The sequence below is a fragment of the Balearica regulorum genome, chromosome 2 (assembly GCF_011004875.1).
Source record: "Balearica regulorum gibbericeps isolate bBalReg1 chromosome 2, bBalReg1.pri, whole genome shotgun sequence".
Classification (NCBI taxonomy): Eukaryota; Metazoa; Chordata; class Aves; order Gruiformes; family Gruidae; genus Balearica; species Balearica regulorum.
In genome coordinates, this window is record NC_046185.1 from 47,493,541 (window position 1) to 47,514,865 (window position 21,325).

The 21,325-nt window shown below is 35.3% G+C and overlaps 1 protein-coding gene across 6 annotated transcripts in view; it reads left to right on the top strand.

Moving 5' to 3' along the window:
• The first annotated feature begins 1,102 nt into the window (after positions 1-1,102).
• The window catches only part of CCDC178 (coiled-coil domain containing 178), a 181,679-nt gene continuing 161,456 nt past the window's right edge, over positions 1,103-21,325 (top strand). For 5 of the 6 annotated variants that reach the window (XM_075744161.1, XM_075744163.1, XM_075744165.1 and 2 more), the window contains exons 1-6: positions 6,551-7,321; positions 13,011-13,091; positions 15,020-15,147; positions 17,209-17,243; positions 19,391-19,485; positions 20,838-21,038. In XM_075744161.1, coding sequence (XP_075600276.1) covers positions 13,034-13,091; positions 15,020-15,147; positions 17,209-17,243; positions 19,391-19,485; positions 20,838-21,038 — 517 coding nt within the window. In that variant the 5' untranslated portion in view covers positions 6,551-7,321; positions 13,011-13,033. Of the gene's footprint in view, positions 1,184-6,550; positions 7,322-13,010; positions 13,092-15,019; positions 15,148-17,208; positions 17,244-19,390; positions 19,486-20,837; positions 21,039-21,325 lie in introns of those variants that run through there. The other variant, XM_075744162.1, reaches the window with a different exon arrangement.

Sequence of the window (21,325 nt, forward strand, 5' to 3'; positions counted from 1 at the left end):
TTAAAAACATACACGCTGAAGTTGAACATACTAGAATGCACATAAAGACAACACAAAGAAATGATGAGAAGGGCACAGAACGCAGGGGAAAGTGATTTTTGGATTGTGTCCTAAATTTCTCTGACTTTTTTTTTTTCATGATATGGTACAAAGTGTCGAAAGAGAAAACAAAGGCCAATCTAGGAGTAAATAAGAGTGAGGCAAACTTTGCCTATTTCTCTAACTTAATTTTAACCTCCTACCTTTAAAATAAGAGAGAATTATAGAAGGCTGAGCATATACTTCTCATGAGGGAAACCTAGATTTAATTAAGTCCCATTTGAACCCTCTATGAGTCCTAGTCTCTACTTAAATTTGAGTGAAATGGCTTTTCACATCATTATACCGTTGTGCAAGAATTTCCAGGAGTGGATTTTAATAATCAGGACTGGCAGCAACCATGGGGATGGGTCTGGGCCAGGTTGGTTTGTAGCTAATAATTTATATAGGAAAGAATTAAACAGGCAAGGATTGGCGTTATTCTTCAAAACAGTAGTTCCCAAATTTTGGACTGTGAAGCACTGTCAATCATTAAAAAATTTCATTGCACAATCAAGCTCAGCAGCAAAGTTTTAACTGGAAATGTGAAAATGAGATGGTTTCGCAGCGCTGGCCGTGCAAGCACCCCAAGCTGGCGAACAGCTGTGGGGCACGGAGCGGGTTCCGGCTTTCCCTGCGGGACAGAAGGATCTTTAAATACTGAATTCCCTGCAGGGAAAGAAAGTCGGACAGTGTGCGGGCAGCCTTACACCCCCCGGCTTATTGAGCTCCCTCAAGAAATAAGAGGCGTGCGGGGCTGAGGTGAGCGACCCCTCGCAACACTCTCCCCCTCCGCCGCCCTCCGCCTCTCACACCCCCTCGCCGGCCGCCGCGGGCCCCGGCCGCCTCCCTTGGGCAGCCGTCGGAGGGTCTCTCCTTCCCGCTTCCCTCCGGTGAGAATCGGGAACGGCCTCGGCCGGCCCCGCCGAGGGAGCGACGCGCCCGTGGGTGCAGCGCCGGTGGGTCGCCCGCCGCCCCCGCCGTTAGTCCCGCGCGCTGCCGCCGTTACCAGGGAAACGGGCTACGGGACGCGGCGGCGGCGGCTGGCAGCCTGCCCCCCTCCTCCCTCCTCCCGCCCGGCGGCGGCGGGCGCCCAGCCGGAGCCGTGAGTACCGGGAGGCGGGGCTGGGGCCGCCAGCCAGCTGTGTTGCCGGCGGCGGGAGCGTAGCGGGGGCAACAGATCCTCGGCCGGCCCGGCTGGGCGCCGCACAGAGGGGAGGTGGCGGGGCGGGGGGGGAGCCAGGCCGTTGCCGCCTCCCGCTCAGGGGGAGGTCCGGGTGGCGGGCGCAGTGCTGCCGGGCTCGGTGCGGGCGTTCCTAGTGCGGGACAGGTGCTCTGAGGTTGTATTTTATCGTCCTCCAAGCGAGAAGCTCGGCGGGCGCTGCTGGCTGGGCCCCGGCCGTGCCTGTGGGCTCCGCCGCCGCGGGGGATGTGCGGGGCCTCTCCCCGCCTCATGGGTCCCTGGGAGTTCGGCTTGTGGCCGCGAACGGCTCTCGGCGGCGTTAACTTAACACGGGGCGGCGTTTGGCACCTCCAGTTCTCTCTCATTCACTGCGTTGTGGTGGCAGAATAAGCCAAAGGAACGGTCTTTGTCTTCAGCAGCTTGCGGGTTTGGAGGTGTCTGGCTGAAGCCTGGGAGAGTACTTGCGTGGAGGGTACATCCCCGCTGCAGAGGCATTGGGGCATCTCTGCTCTGGGAAGAGGTTCAGTTAGAATGGCTTGTTGGGGCTTCTGGAATTAATCCCCTTTTCTTCTTGCAATGCTCGATGCAGCAGCTAAAGCATCTTTGAGAGATCTGATTTTTCAGTTTATATACCTAAATAGGCTCTGCCCTCTTACTGCTGAGTTCTTAACTGATTTAAAGAGTATAAGAAACTTTCTGATCTGTAACTTAGAAGAGTTTTAAGCCTTCCTTTTCCAAGTTTCAATACATAACATTTTGCACAGGCTGAAGAATGTGATGAGTCACTACTGAAGAGGAGAGTTTGATTATTTTTTTTTTTCCTCTGCAGAGGGTATAGCACTTATTCTGTCTCTTTTTTCTCTCTTTAAAAAGCAAAATGCATAAGGCTAGAAAAACACAGGAGGACTTGGTATGGCAGTTACTCCAGAATTTTATTATCCTCCAAAAGCTCCTGGGTTGTTTTTTAAAGAATGGAATCTCTTAGTTTCGCTCCATAGTAACACCATACCAAAGTAGAATAGACTTTGAAGAAGGTATTTTGAAAACCTTATGGAAGGAAGAGGTGGCTGTTACTACAATGATAGTGATTGACCTCTAATTTCTGCCTGTCTTCTTATTTCTTTGGGAAAACAATTAATGAGGAATGAGGGAATTTGGGACAGAGAAGGCTAGTGGACTTCTAAGAGATCATAGGGTTGTAAAGTTTTGGTCACTGTGATCATGGGAGTGTAGATGAGTATATTGAGGAAATACGTTAAAAAAAAAAATTATAAAGCACTGTAGGCTTAACTGTTGTGCTTCAGCAGAGTATACTCCAAGCAGCAATCCCTTCTTGTTTTTCTGTATTGATCATATTGAGATGTATATTGGAAGTTGAGGGGTTGGTCATGGTCCCAAATAAAAATCCAGTATATGATCATTTGGGGACTGATCATTTTCTCTCAGGTTGCCCCGACTGGAAAATTGAGTATGTTTGCTAACACAATGAGATCCTTTTTGAATATGCTTTTGGGAATTCAGAGATTTACTAAGGTTTTGGAGGTGTTTGATTTGCAGCTCTTTAAGATTATTCCTCGTGGAGTTACAGCATGGCTGTCTCTAGTGAGATAGTGCCACTATTAAATAAAGAAATCTACAAAATGGATACATGTGTCGCTTAAGCCTTCTTCCCTATTGAGGGGCTCTAAATTTTTGTAAATGCTCTCATCTTTTCAGAGCATACAGGCTATGTGAGATTACAGTTTTATGTCGGTAAAATATCTGACTTTAAGATCTTGTATTACGATGCAGATACGATGATCTGCTTTATTGGTAGCCTTTTCTAAGCCATTTTGTAAAGAGCTTTCAGATGCAGTTATATAAAAAGAGGGCATGGTAGTAGTAACTGCACTCTAGATGATTGTTTCAGGTTTGATACCTTGCATAATAGGACAGGTAGGTCTGAAACTGTCCACATGAAGACAGAATGAGGGAAAGTGTCCCCTTTTGAAGGGTGATGTTAGAGCTTTTATTTCAATTTGGACATGAAACAGAGAAATTTCCTATTCTTCTTTCAGTACTTGATGCAGTTTTGGAGAAGTATCATTTGAAAGATTGCTATCCACACTAACATCAAAAGTTAATACTGCAATAGTGGCCCAAAATATTTGCTATCGTATTTTAAGATCCCATTGAAGTTCTAGGGAAATCGACCTTAATGACAGTAAAATTATTTTCCATGGTATTACAAGATGGCCACTGAAACATTGCACTTGATGTTAAAAGAGAGTTTGGAGTTGGAACATAAATCAAATGGTTAAAAATGTTCATTATTTTTAAAGTGATAAAATCTCCTAATGCAGAGGTCTACTTACCTATTCTACCTTTCTGTGGGGTTCCTGATTTTGTATACTGTTATGATCTTTGTAATAATTGCAGCATGAAACCAATGAGTTTAGATAGTGTGTATGCAAAATTATTTTAACTGGTTTTGAATTCTGTATCCCAAAGTTGAACATTAGATAATTTACAGAACTTTTCTGGTTTTCTGAATCAGTTGCCTTCACAGTGTAAACAAGAAACAGCTTAACAATGAATACTGAGAAAATATGGATCACTTAGGCTCTTCCTATTTAACTTGGAAAGGACTTGTCTATACATAAAACTTGTGCCATGAACTGTGCTGAGGTAGATAATGCATTACAGTAATTCTCATAATAGTAAGCTAACTGCATGCATCTAAAAGGGCTTTGTAGTGGCATAGTTGATCACTGCCATTAAGGAGAGGAAACGCACTGAGGATTATGCCAGTGTGTGAGTATGGATAAAAAATTAAACTCTCTAGCAAAAAATGGGTGTTTATATGATCTTTGAACTGTGTCCGTGGTGTGAACTATTATGTATTGAGAACAATTCTGTGGTGAAGCAGAAATTTACAGACAGAGTAAATCTAGCAATAACCCCTCAACTTTCCTGCATTTTTTTTTGCTCAAATATGTAATAAAATCTCATATAAAGTTTTTTTAAAAAAATATTTATTCATTTTATTGTGTATTTTTAGCTTTCTTTGAAAATTAAAGTTGAATTGCTAAATCATGGAGCACAAACTCTAAGTAAAGGTAATGGTCACATTTCCTAGATAAAAGTTTTACAGTTTAGGATGTCTCACTTTGGAATGTAGATGGTGAGAAAGAATTAGTTTGAGTGCACAACAGCTCCAGTCAGCTTGGGGATACTGTTGATTTTGTAATTATCATTACTTTTTAGTCTTTTTGTTTGTTGGTTTGGTTTTTAATTTTCCTGTCATACAGAGCTTTGTCTCAGAGCGGTCATCTTCCAGAGTAATATTGCAGGACAGGTACAAGAATGTACTCTTAATGTAGCTATATTGAATTGTATAAATTAATCTTTCCTTTAATGTTGAAACCTTATAAAAAAGCAGTCTGATACTGTATAATTCAAACATAGTTTCCTATTAATTTTCTTTTTAAACAGGACTTCTATATGGCATCGAGAATTAATTAGCTGCTAAGATCTGAGCAAAGCCACCAAATACATCTTAGTCCAACTGAACAAGAATGTGTTTATAGTTACTCAGCACTCGATTTGGAATTTGGCAAGATCTTCTCTTTAAACTAGAAAACACACAGATGCAATTTCATATTATTTAGTAGTGTGTTGTGTTCCCTTTTTTATTTGCAATAGATTGTATGATCCTGCCAAATTTTCAGCTCATGTTATTTCTCTAATCTTTGCAACTGAACTATTTATATAATATACATAATGGCTAAAATTACTATTTAACTTCAAGTCCCTCTGAAACATAAAGTAATAAAATATATGCAGCTTAAAATGGGAAATCAAATAGAGATGGATCAGCATTTTACAATGTTTATTTCTCCATTTTTTTATCTTTGAAAGAGCATAGTATTGTCATGTTAGGCACAAACACTGTCTTATGCATGGGTCTGTAGAACAATGGAGGTATTCTGTGAATAATACTGTCGGCATGTATTCTTTATCAATTTGGACACAATGTCTCGCTGGGAGGAGCTGCAAGCACTTTGGAGGACAGGATCGTTTGGATTTTGAAATACTCACACGAAGTCAGTAAATAGAATGGAAATCATTAAGAACAAGTACAAAGTACTAACCATTAGCAGAAATAACATGTACAGAGGAGAAGAAAAGGCTAGGCAAGGTTGCAAAAGGTTGAAGTGCTAAATGTGAAAACGAGTAGCATGCTGTTGTAATAGAAGTAAGGGTTGTGTCAGGATATGAAACCAAAAGCATTGAATAATACTTCGTCCTTCTTAGTATTCATGAGGCATCAGCTGGAAGGCTTTGGTCTTTCTAGGATATATGCCTGGAAAGACCTGGACCAGTTGGGGAGAATTTGGAGGAAGAGAGTGGAAAACCATTGGAAAGTATAATCTCTGGGTGGAGGATGTGTGTGTGTGTGTGCGTGTGTGAAAAATTAGAATTTGTTCTGTTTAGTGTAGAGAAGGAAAGAGATTGCAGTTCTCAAATGTTTAAGAAGTTGTTTACAAGATGAAGGCAATCTGTTCTTTCCAGTGTCCATATAGATATGACAAGGAGATTATATTATACATGAGGATGGCTAACTAATGGCAAGGGTGGTTAAGTTTGGTTTAAGTTTGCTTAGACATCTGCTAGAAATGGTCACTAAAAGATTTTAAAACAGATTTGACAAGCATCTGTCAGAAATAGTTTAGATTTAATTGAAACTGCCTTAGATATTTCAAGCCACAGAGGCATTATTTTGCAAATGGAATCTGTTTTCACATTCTACTACACTTCTGTCATTACTAAAGAGAAAATAAAGTTTCTACCTAGTTGTATCCCTTCTGTTCTATCATGGTACTTTCTAAGTGTTTAATTAAATAATAAAATAATAATAAATAATTCAATAATAAATAATAAATGTATGTTTTTCTTTTCAGATCCTCTGTAATTTTTACTTATATTGTTCCATTCCAGTTTTGGCAGCTAGGCTTCTTCAGTCTTGTTTTTTTTTTTTCCCCTTTAGCTCTCATTTACTTTGTCATCTTTGTATCTTGTTACTAACTCCCTTTCTCTACTGCTTAATATATGTTTTCCAGCTTTGCCTTGCAAGGACCTTTCATTCCTTGAATGCCCTATGCCATCTGCTTTTCTTTACTGTTGTCAGCACCCTGACACTTTCTTCTTTAATTTGTTTTTATCTTTTTTCTACATTGTTTTTTATTTTAGACAAAATGCCATCTTTTTCTCCTTTATCTGCATTACTTCTAAAATAGTGATGTTTAAGATTCCTACAAAATATAGTTTAATGGAAACATTATGAAATAAATGAAGGCAGTCGCTTCAGGTAGCCTGCAATTAAAGAGGGTTTTTTGGTATATCTAAGAAAACAAAGTGTACACTGTCACTGTATATGATCTGCCAGTGCCTTTCCTCCTGTAGCTTTTGTCTGTTCCAACCAGATTTGACAGATGGGTAGGATTCTCAAAGATGTTAAGTTCTTCCAAGTTTCATGAAAATTGGCAGCTAAGTAACGGGAAGAAAGACCCAAATTATTTCCTTATCTGAGAGTTACAAAGTAGCTCTTTACATATCCTGTAGGGTAGCAGTCAGCTGACTAATCCACTTGTGTCTTGGTTAGCCAGCCAAGCTCCAACCAGTTCTATGAAGGTGCCCAGAAAGGCATACCAAAGGAAGCTGTGTTGGTCAGGCTCCATGACACTGAGGGGAGTTGGGCTTTTGTGAGGGAATGTTGCACAAAAATCCGTGGAAAACCAGACTTTACTGATTCTAATGGTCATGGAATGCTGGGTGGTTTTTTTGGCTGTAAAATGTTTTTAGTGTTTTTTTCTCTGTTCTTTGTAACATCAGTGAGACCATCACTTAATAAATAGTGATTCTTTCAAATAATAATATGATTTTTCATGCATCCATTATTCCTGTTTTATCTTCTTTTTTTTGGAGAACCTGTTATATCCTTCAAAATTTGGGTAGATCAGTTCCACCAGTTCATTAAGACCTTGACCCATTCATGCCAGGAATGTCTGAAGAGAGAAGGTAAACCAAAAATTATATTGTTGGTACTTCAAGCTAGAAGCATGATACTGTGTGCTAAACAAATTCTTGGACTTTTACTTTGCATTTCCTTGTTGCAGTGTATTGGCTGATTACAGATTTTTGTGCAGTGTATGTGACAGCTTATGAAAAGACTTTTAAGTTTCCAAGATTTAAAGCTTTCAAGCAGAGATGGCCTCTCTCTGTTGTTTTTAACTACGATTTATAAACAGTCTGTTTATCTGTTCTGTATTATCAAACTCTTTCTGAAATTGTTTGTTTGTATTTCTGAATATTAAAATGAAAGGTGCTGATGGTAATGAACTTGGTAAGTATAAGGTAGCTCTGAAACAACTGAATAAGAAGGAAATTATTGAGCAAACAAAGCTGGAGAAGGGAAAGGATGAAAGAATTCTAGTGTTGAAGTAAAAACATAGAAATTCAACTATCCTATCTGACCTGTAGGTTTGTGGATTTGTTTTGGGGTTGGGTGTTTTTTGATACATTTAAGATTCATTCTGGGAGCTGATAAGGAAGTGGAGAGGAGTTTGTAGCTAATTCACAGGCTGGTTGAATTGAGTTAATTTGTTCCTGCTGAATGCGTGTTTTTTAATGCTGCTGAGAAAATTATGCTGCTGTTAAGACTGTCAGCATGACTAGAGTGCTTTTTCCTTTTCTACTGTTTCTTGAAACTAAAGAAACAAGTACATTCATCCTTATTCAATGTGAACCTCATTGCAAGTGCAAAAAACAAAATAAGTTTGTCACAGGCTTTTGGGGTTGTTTATTTTTGCTGAAGTTTCTTTAGCCATTTCTGGATATTTGACTAATAATGTATTTATTATTCTAAAATAATATTTTGAATTTAATGACAAAACTAGAACTGGCTTAATTATCAATAAATAAAAAGATAGCTTAAATAGTATTTAACTAAATGGTTTAATAGAATGCAAGAAATATACTCTAATTATAAAAGTGAATGAGTGAATTAAGAATATGTTGCATTATGTCTATAAATACTTGATCTAATTTTTTGTTTTTTCATTACTCTATTTTAAAAAAATGAAGTTCGAAAGTGTCTTCATTTCTAATGCTTAGAATAAGAGATGTGATTTGTATGAACATATGCAGCAATTATGCCAAAACTAAATTTCTTCAGTTCTGTGGTTACTATGGTAACCAATATTCACTGTATTTCATTTAGACATATACAACAGAATGGAAGATGGTAGGTTTAAGATTTAATAATCTTTGCAAAAATATTGTGCTATAGTACATGATATTTTAATCATGTAAGGGGACAGATCAAATACCTAACATGCTCAGTAGCGTGAACATTGGTAGTAATCATCTTTTTAAAACATATTTGGATGATTCTTGTGGTAATAGAATTTTGGGTGCTCATTTCTAACAATTGAATTGAATTAGTTTTTACTTGAGCAGAGAGATTGTTCCTACTACTATCAGATCTCTTTGATCTCCTAGGAATAAGGAAGAGAATAGTAATCCTCCTGTTTTTTTGTTTCTGGCCTTGGAATGTGTGAGGAGAGACACTGAAATAGTAGATTAGGTAGCACCTTTAGTCAGAGATAGTTATGATTTAAGTGGACCCATGTTGCAGAATGTGAACACCTCTTAATATTGAAGTATTTATTTTCTCAATACTACCTGGTAGAAGTATAATTTATCTTTTCTGATTCATGTCAGAGAGGCGGAACTCAAGAATATATGGAGAAAGACAAAGTGTATTGTTCATGACTATGGCACAGAATACCTGGATTTAATTCCCTTACCTATTACAGATTTCCAGTGTCCTTGTTTTTCATCCTATTTAATTGTCTGTGGGTTGGTTTGTTTGTTTAGAGTTCATATTTGCACTAAGATCTGTGGAAAACCAATAGGGATTAAGTTTATTTGAGCTGCAGATTATCTAGCTGGAATGAACCACAAGAACAGTGGAATACTGGAAAAAAAATCAATTTGATTTTGATACAGAACTAGTTCAGGTATTTATATGATAGTAGTAAGATCTCAGCTATAATATTTTTAGTTGTGGATACCATTAGAAGTTTGTGACTACATTATTTGATCTTAATTCCCTTCCTAAAGTGGCTGACATAATGGACTAGTTATTGGGATCTTGTTCCTGTGAAAGGAATAAAATACAATAAAGAACCTAAGGATTTTTTACTGTCTGTTGTTGCTTTTAATAATAATTATCATCTTTTTATTAGAGTTGGTGGTTTATATTAGCCAGCCCATAAAATTCTACATGAAGCCTTGTTTTCAAGTGTGAGACCTGACTACCACTATAACACATTTTAATGCTGCATACTGCTATTTAAACAATGCTGTGTACTATTTTGAAATATCTGCACTAATTGTAGCTTAGGGGAATAATTTCAGGGACGTTAATCCCCTTCTGCATATTCTGAAGTAAAACTGGGCTGCATTTCAGTGGCTAAAAGGATTCACTGCATCACCTGAGAATAGGCAGAAATTGTGCAAGAAATTCTAGGACCTTAAAACCAAATGGTAAAATGCTGTATTTGTAGAAAGTTAACACGTGGAGGTCAGGAAATGATAGAATAAAGTGAAGATTTTTCATGGAATGTTAGCTCCTTTTAACTATGAATTAGTTTATAATTTTTATTTATGCTGACTGCATTTTGGGGAAGGAGGAAAAATTCCAACACAAATGGCATAGTCACAGTGAAGCAGGAATTAACGAGAACATTTTAAACAAAATTCTCCTGTGATTTGGCCGTATCTATTGTGCTCATGAGGTAGATAATCTCAATTCGCACTTAGTTTACTTAATAGTGAATTAGACTTTTGGTGAAGAGATAAATATGGGAGGTGATGAGAAAAAGCTTCTTATAGAATAAGCTTTTTATGAAGCACATTTATGAATATCCCAAGAATCTGCCTGGGGAATGGCATTTTTGATGAGATGTAGTAGTACTAGCTTATGATATGTGGATAGAAATTCTAACACCTGGATTCACATCTCTTTCATTGAAAAAACATTATCAAGGATTTTGCTTTTAACAAAAATTTTGTTAGTTCCTCATCCTTCTATTTGCAATGTTGGTATTAGAAATTTATTTTTAGCAGCTGACAAATTATTTCTGTTATAGTAAAGTACCAAGAAAACAATTAAAATGTTGCGTGTGTTTATTTTAGCTTTAGTCATATTGAACAATATATGCAATGTAATATATTTTTCTAAATATATATATACACACATACCTGATGAAAGATTCACAATGCTTTTGTTCCTCCTTCTTTATGGAGTAGCAGAAAGTAATACATACAAGGAAAATACAAATAAAAAAATTCTTTTGTATGGTTCTATCCTGAAAAAATAAGCCGTATTAGTAATATGACTAATGTATTGGTTATCTTTGTCAGAGTGAGAAAGTTAGTTTGAATTCTGTAAAACAGTTTGTACAGAATACACTTCCTGAAGGTCAGAGGTATATATTACAGAACTGTGGGTGCTAACTCACTGGAATTGGCTTATTTTTTCAGGATAGAACCATATAAAAGAATTTTTTAATTTGTATTTTAATACCTACACCTGTTAATAGTCTAATATTTATATATATTGAGGCTAAGATTTTCAACAGATACCAAATGAAGTACATGCTGACTATTTTTTTTTCCAAGCCTCAGATTGAAATGATACTTTTGTCATCAACTGCAGATTTGTCCAATATATTTTTTTCACTGGGTTGTTATGTACAGTGGAATGCTTCTTTGTGTTGTGTATGTGTTTCCTTATCAGGCAAGTGATGTTCTCACCTTTTTCTTAACACATGCTCGCATATCAGATAATAGTCTGTTTGTACCTTGTTCCAGATGTATTACTGGTTATATAAACAACAACAAATTGAAACTGTTTCTTAAGCTTTTATTCTGGATTTCATCCTTTCGTATGTAGTATTTTTCTCCTCTTTCCTCTTTTCTCTAGAGCTATGCTGTTTGTCAATACTTATTCTCTCTGACTTGCTGAGAGTTTCAGATTCTTTTATACTGCTTGTTGGAGCTAATATGGTCCATCTGGTCTGACTGTCAGGATGAGCCTGTAGGAGAGTAGAATATCGCTTTGCAGAGTCCAAGAAGCTGACATCCTGTCAGAGATATACTTAAAAATTCCTGCTTGCCAAGCTAGCATATTTCTTTGAACAACATTGAGTCCCACCATTGGCAATAATTGTTTCAGGAAATTGAAAAAGCCACCAAACTTGGAAAAAACAGGTATTAATGTGCAAATGACATGCAGGAATGGCTCATATAATACATTTTCCATACATTTCCTAACGAGAGTTGCATAGTTGAAAATGTGGTGACTTGAAAGGTTGTTATGTGTATTATGTACTTTATTTAATTTAAAATAATCTTTCTGATAGCTTTAGTTTGAAAGGTTTTGTTGGTATTGTTCAGAGTTTCCAAGTCAATTAGTTTGTTGTGGTAACAGAGCAATAATGCTGTCTGCAGTGCAGTGCATGGAAGTTCATGTAGAAGATCAGCCGTGGACTCAGCCTTTCTTTTGGCAAGCTTGGTACTCTTACGTTCTTCCAACAACTCTTTAGAAAAGACTTGAGTTTGAGTTTGGTGGATCAATAATCTGAGGTGTGGAGCGTGTGAAGAGTATATTTTGGTCTTGCTCTTTGTTTTCTCTGTCTGTCCATCCAGTTGGGCTTTTAGGCAACTATTTTCCGTTTCAGAGAATTTGGAATAAATGTATCTCTATTTTTTAATAATACTATTTACAAGAATACGGAATGCTAAAATCTATGATCTATGCGATATTTGTTTCCAGTATTTTATATTGGTGAAGACTGTAATGTAGGTGTTGGTGGGGTTTTTTTGCTTTTTTTACTAGTCAGTTTTTGTAAGTTGATAGTAGTTGGAAGCCACAATTTACTGTGGACCTCTAATACGCCAATTGCACAAGCTGGGGGCATAGGGAGTGGGAGGTGTCCACCTGTACCTCTGTATGGCAATACAGTTATTTGTCAAATGTATGAATTTTAAGGGTGATAAAATATGTTGGTAAATTACCTCAGCTTGATGTCCTGAGGCTTAACTACCTAAATTTTCAGCCAGTATTATTTTTCTGAATTATGTAAATTATAAATAAATAATGTTGGTTTTGTTTACTGTAGTAAATCTGAGTTACAAGTTTATATGCAAATAGATACATTATTTTCCTCTTGTATGTGTCTTCTGTCCATTGAGGTGACAATGTTTCAGACTACAGGTTTATGGACCTCACTGCCATGGACAGTTTCTTAATTAAAATTAATCTCATAGGTTATCTATTTTGATTTTCACATTTTTCTAGTTAGTGTTGGTTACAACTGTCATGATAGGCTCTAAAATAACCTGTATAATTTAAAAAGCCTGGCCACGTAGGTTGAAATTTGGGGATCATGTTTTTCATTTGCTTTTTAACTGTAATTTCTTTACTTAAAGAGGATCCACTGTGTGATTTGTACTTCCATCAACTGTTTAATTGCTGCTTTTCCCTTAGTAGGAAAAGAGAAAATGGATTTGCTAACTTTTAAAAAATAATGTAGATATATCACTGATGAAATACATTTTCTTGCTGATGAAAATAAGAGTTTTTAAAATGTGTATATGTGTATGTATATATATGTATTATTATTTTTCTAATCATTAGGCTGAAAAGTACTACCAGCAATAATGTTTGAAACAGAGTCATTTTCCTGTTCTTCTAAGGACAGTAATAAGCCATCCCAAGGTACGTCAGATATGTCTTTTATTATACAGTTTTCAAATAGTTTAATGAAGGGCGTAAATTGAAGATATAAGAAATTATATGTAAATATAAAATATTTTATATTTTGTATTCGTAATCTTATATAACACTTGTCCTCTTTTTTTGGTTCTTATGTCATGCTGCTTGAAAAACTTTAATACAAATGATGCATTTGTAGACTTTGATTGTTAGGTATTGACTTACTGGTGTCAGTCCATCTCTAAGGATAGTTCACTTTTCTATCTGAAAACAAAATTGGCTGTATTTCACTTGTCATTTAAATTTAGTTTTTATATTTTAAGGAAATTGTAAATAATCCACTTTCTCACTGAGTTGTATTTCTAGCTTGCTTTTATGAAGGGATTATGTATGTATAAATGTTTGCATTTACCAAGGAAGACCAAAGTATTGAGAGAGTAATCTTTTTTTATTAAGGCTGTTAAAAAATTCAGATTTTTTTTTTTTTTTTAAATGGTGGTATTAACTAGTTGCGTTGGTGATGTAAAGAAAATAAGCATAATTTTTACAACAACATTAATGTTAATTTAGTAAAATGTAAGAATAATAACAGTAGAAGCAGCTAGGGGAAATTAGTAATGTTGGTCCCAAAATCTGAACTTCTGTGTTGTGCTTTAGAGTACAAGAAAGATACAAAGTCTGTGTGTGCTTTGTTAGGATTGTGCTGTGTAGACATCTTGTGAAGGTTTCTGGCTCTAGGAACAGGCAGAGCAAGATGCTATGAAATAGATTTTGATATCCATTTTAGTGGGCTTTCTTTTCAAACAAAATCTGCCAAACCATCTTTTCCATTCCAATAAGACTGTTTATGATAAACTAAAATTAAAAGAGACTTATGTAACCTGCAGAATTTTTATGTTTTAGGCTGACACTTTAATTAAGACACTAAGAGATTATTCTTTAAAAAAAAAAAAAAAATCCACAGACTGTATATGAAAGTTATCTGGTTCTGTTTTACGGTTTAATCCCTATTACTGTTATTATTATTTTTGGTTCACCTCCAAGGCACATTAAAGCATTGTATCCCCCTGAACATAATTAGGTTAATGTTTCATGTTTGTAGGACAGCTTCTTAGACTTCTTAATAGCTCTATTGCTAAGTTTCAATGTCTTGTTCTGGTTCCTGACACCTTTTATTAGTGACCTCTGCAGTCAGATTCCCATTCTGTGTATTAGTTGAATAGTTAACATTCAATAGTATGCCACTGTATCATTTATTGATGTGGTTATAAGGCTGACAGAGTTTAAAGAAAACGTAAGTGTGAAATCCACATGTTCTTATAAAACAGTTCATTTATGTCATGTAGCTTTAAATTCCCAGCACAGGAACGACTGTCCTGGAACTTCATCCCTTCATAAGATTGAAGTAAACGTTTGCTGGCACTGGGTATTATATACGTAAGAGTAGACTAAGCTTGCCTTTAAAGCCCTGTGACCTTTTCTGTTTTGCTCTGGGCGTTTCTATAGTAGCTGCCACCTTTGCCTTTTTGGGTTCTGATACTATTTTTGCTGTGTCAACAAAATCCTTGCTGAGGACTAGCGTAAAATCATCAAACTCAATTCATTTGGGATTAATTATGTAAAATTAGTTACAGCAAATTGTATTTTGACCCTAGCCCCCTTTATCATATCTCATCCCTTTGAAATTATTCCTTCATTTTCTTTAGGCATTTTTGAATCTCTCTCCTTGTATTTGAGATGGTATTAAAAAAGGAATAACATGTGCAAAAAGTGTGAACACTAATACATGTAGCTGTTATATTCTCTTAGTCAATATCAAGACCAAAGTTTACCAAGTTCCAAATTAAAGGAAGAAAATCAAATGTGAGAAAATCTGGTATCAGCCCACACGTGAAGTTTAGCAGCCTTCTGTATTTTCTTTCTTTCTCCAGATAAGAATGAGTGGATCACCACAAGGCAATGTAGCTGTGCTTTTGTAAATACTCCATTACCTTGTATTAACAAAGCTATTCATCACATTCAAGAGTTAGAATTAAAGGTGGAAAAATGCTTTCAACAGGTACATTTATGGTTGAAAACGGCCAAGTGCTTTTTATCTTTATAGGAACAAATATATTTTTAAATAGGATTTCTATGTTGATTTTTATAAAAAATTAACTTCCTGTCATATGTTCTCTCCAAAATAGTTCCCAGCAGGTTCCTTTACTAGTGATGATGTGTTTTTCATCTACTTAACAGTTTTAACAAATCAAACTATCTTGTTAAAATCAATATATCACAATATCATTATGTAATATCAAGATATCATAAAGATTAGTAAATTCATATATGATGATTCGATTGCACGCAGAGTCAAGTTGCTTCAATGATATCAATTGTCTGCAAACTAGTTTTTGATACTAATCTTGAGTAGATAGCCAAATTGAACTGTGTGCCATTTTCTGTCATTTATAGTAAACAATGTTTTTGCCTGAACAGTACTTAACAATTCCTTGATTAAAAAGTTTCTTTACTCTCATATTGAGAAGCATGAATTTGAAAATGTTAGGGTTCTTTCTCTAACAGTAAATGATGTTTTCCTAGCCTATATAGATTTTGTGTGAATAGAAACAAGGATAAAGGGAAGCTAAAAAACCCAGGCAGGTAGATGAAGAAAGCAAGCAGTATATACCATTTTTAAGTATAGTAAAATCTTCCCATTAACTTCTCTGAGAACATGATTAGTGTAATTTAAATAATTAACTTTTACTGGAGAAGTGTTTTCCAAATGTCAATAAATTTTGCATATGTCTACACTGCAGTAAGAAAATCTGATCACTGCTTGCACAGATAAGTTTTATTTAAATTATTTATCTCCAATACCGACAATAATGTCGTCAGAGCAGCACATCAGGAAAACTATCTTAGATTAGTATTCCACAAATGCTGTTAATTACTCTGCAGGGAGATTTCTGCAACTGCAGCATAGATACTAGAAGAATCCAAGGTGCATGAACCACACTCATAGCTTGATTTACAGTATAGACATTAATTTGATAGGAAGTTTTATATTGCCTCATTCACCTTTATTTAAAATAATGTGAGAAGAGCAAAATTATTTTAGTGCTTGATTTTGTCATCAATAAACATGAATTAGGTGGATAACCACTGACATGTTCAGATGTATATTCATTTTAATGTTAGCTTAATTTGTTTGTGTAAGCCTTGTGCATATTTTCCACATCTCTTCTAAGTTCTTGTTACTTAATATACAGAGATTCAAAATAGTCTGAGGCCTCTAAATGGTGACATCATTATAACTGTGAGTTAAGAGGAGAAAAGGTGGGGTTGCTATAGTATGAGTATTTCATTAATGCTCTTAAAAGTCAAAATTAGGCATATATACTGAAATGACTATACTACAAATATATAAGGAGTTTGGATTTTACTTGTCTATATCTGAATTTATTTACACCTCTGCTAGAAAGTTATTACCAACAATGTGTCCAGTTGACATGGAAAACCTCGTGTCCATACTGTTAAATTCTTACTCTCCAAAACAGGTCAGACATTATGTGCACTGCTTTTGAGGAATGGTCCCTGACCCTTTCCAGTTCCTGAACTGTGCTTGAAAACAGTTTGGGAGTGGTTTATGAATGTGGCAATGTTTCTTACTGCAGGTTGTACCAGTAAGATTTAGTAACAATGGTGTAGGTGATCAAGTTGCTGGGCCCAGAAAACTTCTCTGGCTATGTTTAATTTACTGTTGTAGACATAGCCCTAATGAAGAAAAAACATGTGAAGTTCAGACAGAATCTCTGCTGTAGTTTTGAGATTAAAAGCATAGTACAGAGGTTAATAGTTAAAACAGAATTAACGATATTAAGGGATTTTTAAAAAACATTTTAGAAAATTGTGTAATACATAACATGTATGTACAAAACCTGGGGTTTATTACCAACTTTTTAGAGATGCATAGTTTTTAGGAATTAAAAGTCCTAAAAAACCATTCATCTGTATGTACACTAATTAGATCCTCTTATGACACAAAATTCAGTGGCCTATTATGGTCTTCGTCAGAAAACAGAAAAAGTGTATAACAACTGAGATGTATAATGGAGTTTATGTTTTGCTTTTGCAGTCTGATTGTGTGTTTAAGGAGGACAAAATACCATGGTAAGAATCCTATATATAAAATAATTCAAAATAATGCATTTGTCTTAATGTAATTATTTGATGAGGTGTTCGTCTGGCTATCAAGTCTGCTCTGTGAACTGTAGAGTTTCCCAAGTTCTTCTGGAACATAGAACATAGAACACATTCCTAATGTCTGCAGGATCTAGTTACTTCAGAAGACAAAAAGTCTTTATGGAGAATTTCTCATATCTTTCCTACTCAGTGTTTAATTTTCAAAGATTCAAGATAATCGCAGGTCTCAGGACCCACCTAAGTGATGATTTTCTGTTGATAACAGTTATTCAGTTATTGATACTTCTGAAATTGTGCCAATTGTACCAATCACCTCATATATTGAGATATGAGATGTTTAGGTATGTATATATATTACATATATGAGATATTTAGGTATGAGTAAATATGAGTAAGGGTCCTTATTTTAAGAACTTGTTGCTTTAAGTTTTGGGTTGGAACACGATGTATAAGCATTCTGAATATTTCTGCATACTTTGTTCTTTGTGAAGTTCTTTAAATATTGTGTATAATTTTCTGAATTTGCATGGAGAGTGAAATTTACTTTTGTTTCAGCTTAGCTAGACACTGGAAGAGGACAAGACATTAAAAAAGGGAGTAGGAAAAAAAAAGTTTGAATGGAACAGCCATTTCTTCATCACATACTGCAATAAGATGGGGAAAAAAAACCAAGATTTTTTTTTTTTTCCTCCTGGTTTTCCAGGAAAAGTACTCAGAACATACCCAAAATAAGTCTGAAAGTGTAACTTTAAACTGTATTATTCATGATGCAGGCTATTTTATGATGTTGTTCTAGTTACAAAGATTAAAAGGGGAGTTTCAAGAGGAGAATGTATCTCTTGCACTAAGCTTGTTGTCCTGGCCATTTTGCTCAACAAACCCTGTATTTGTATGTGTATTTTTACTTCATGTGAGATAGACCTACTGAGTTATTTTATGTTTACCTACTTATCCATCTCCTGTTTATCAAACTCCTGCTTCTGTATCTAATTTGATATCTCTTCCATCACCACTTTTCCTGTCCATTGTCTTAGTATTTTCCGTTACTGGACATATTTTTTTGTTCTATGCCCTGTACTTTAGATGCATATTCTGTTGATCTAGTAAGACTTCAGTAGTATTTCTTTTGGTCTGTCTTTGGCATAGACTTTTTGCTTGTTATTTCTTCAGGTGAAAGGAACTTTTTTCTGGAATTCTTTCAAATATATACATTCACATTATGCATGTATGGACAATGTAAGTCTGTGACTGCAGATTTCGTTTCGTCTTAGCTGCATATGAAGGACCCGTACGTGCTCCTTAAGCCACACATGGGCATGAGTGGGTAGTCGTTATCCTTCCTCCCTTTGTTCTCAACTCCAGTAGGCTAATGAGCCTCGTAAGTTCACCTGAGGGCTATGATTTGCTTGTATTCTTCTTTGACTACTTGTTACTTCTTCTCTCACTCACAGGTTAAATTTGTCCTGATCTCATTTTAACGAAGCCCTCCTCATCTCTGCTTTTGAGTATCACAGATTTCAAAAGCTTGTCTGTTGGAAACTGATTAAGAGCTGTGTCGTGATTTTTTTTCCTTTGTATCTCTAAAAAATCTTTTTTCTTCATTGTTAACCCTCAAGTGATGACTTTTCTTAAACCGATAAAGCTGAAACTGCATCTGACCTGCAGTGGCAATGTATCTGTGTCTGCACAGACACAACACTAAATGCTTCTGCCGCTTAGAAGAGTCTGGAAAATACAGAATATATTGCTCCTGTATGTTCAGAACTTGGAAAGAGTAACAGTTTTTCTACAACAGTTTCTCTTTGGCATATCCTTGGGTATGAGGACAAAAATTGAAGATCTGTGTAAGTACAAGATGTAAAGAAATCTGTTCCTTGTATTTCTGTAAAGAAATGTGAGAAAAGCATTTATATTTTATAATTAATAATTGTACAATAGGAATTGTACGATTAATAATTCTTCTGTATGACTTGCAATGCAGTTTAACTAGCCAGCATTTACATGTGTCAGATTGAAGAGGGGAAATTTTGACTTATTGAAAGTAATGTTTACTTAATAATGCTAATTTAAATTCAGTCTAAAATTTTTTTAGTGACAGTGGCTTTTATCTACAGGACAACAAAACAGGTCAGTGCTGAATCTATTCAAGATATCTGGTTATCATTATCTACTAAGTTGGATTTTAAAGAAGCTGATGTATGTTGTGAAGGTAAAAAATTTTCCTTATTCTCAGTCTGAGTGGTAAAAGTTACTTATCCTCATTTAATATATGCTTTGCATTTGTAATAAGTTTCTTGTTGCCTGCTATATGGCTCACGTAAATGATGTGAGTATCCCTTAAAACCTGTATCATCTGCCAAGCTGAAAGACACATACATTTTAAATGTTATATTAAGTACTATTAAGTCATCCTGTTTGCAAGAAAATAATTTACATTTCTGTATTTAGATGCATACTATATTTTAACCCGTCTAGGATTTGAACCAGCTAAACTAGTTATGTTGATTGTTGGAAATTCTAGATTTGTTTTTCATGTAGTTTCTGTAAAACAAGTAACTGCATTGCTGTTACAAGGTATTCATAATGTACTCCCAATGTAGAGTTCTTTTTTTTGCAGTAAGCATCTTTACTCAGATTATGCATTTTTGAATTAAGTTTTAAATATTAAAGAGATTGTGAGCATTTTTTTTTAAATCAATGTGCAACCTTTTAAATACTACCAGCCCGAGACGATCCTGTCTGCAGTAAATTGTGTGATAAAATTTCTGTTGATGGCAGTGAAGCCAAAATTCCGCTCCAGATTTTAAGTAGTTGTCCTTCTTTTCAATGCTTGCAGTTCTTAATCAAAATAATTTAAGGAATTATTGACTGTGGAATCAAAATGAAAATGTCTCAGACTCTTTAGTTTATATAATTCCTAGTTTTTTAATAATTAGAACAATGGATGATGACCTCAAAGAGTTGTTTATCAAAACAAATAACAGGCATTTTTGATAGTCAAATTTCACAGAATGAAATGTTGATAATTCACATGTATCATGAGTAAAACAGTGCTGTTGTGATACTAGACTGAATATTCTTAGATTCAGAGACTTTAGTGAAGCAATTGATTCTTACTTAGGAAAATAAAATGAAATAAGTATTCTTTAAAAAATTGAAATGATTAGGATCTTGTACTATTATTTGGATGATTACTTACCCAAGCAATGAGGCAAAGATGGAAATTTTGTACTATGTCTATTAATACATTTTTGTTGCACTCCGCATTGGAAATAAGCTGAGGAAAATGTTATTGAATGTGAAGGTTTTGTTTGTAACTAGTTGTGCTTGCCTTGATAGATGTGAAGAGGCTAGCTTTATATCGAGAAAGAAACTGGAATAAAAAGTGTATGTTTAAGCCTTTATAAGAAATAATTATAATGTATTTTTAAAGACAGCACTATAACCAATTGTGCTTACTGTGATACATGTGAACAGGCCAACTTTGTGTTGAGAATGAAGCTTGAATAAAGAGCATATGATTAAGCTTTCATAAAAAATATTTTTAATGTATTTTTAAAGATGGCAAGACATTAACCTTGAAGCAGGAAACAGAAGCTTTGCTATTAGAAGTTACTGAGCTAATTAGGCGGCTGGAGGCTGATTGTGAGGAGGCAGAAAAAGCTTTGGAGTTGGAGAAACAGCGAAGGAAAAAGCTTGGCATGAAAATTGATTGCATGTCACTTTGGAGGCTTCAGCAGCTCCCTGCAGCTGTGCAAAAAGGTATTGGTATTGAAACTAAGAATGTTTGTTATTTTTCAGTCAGTTCATTACCAAGAATAAGAATTATGATTTGACTGTAGTTGTGTTTACTGTAATAGAAGTCTAATATTTACTCTTCTGAATTTGGTCTACTTGAGTATATATCAAAAAAAAAAAAATATGGAAAGTACTATAGAATGTTCAGCACTCCTTTAGAAATAGCAAAAGAGTAGACAAGACACTCTTAAGATGATAATAAACTTGGTTTGCAGCAAGGAATGAGAAGCTGAAATAGAATTATAAAATAA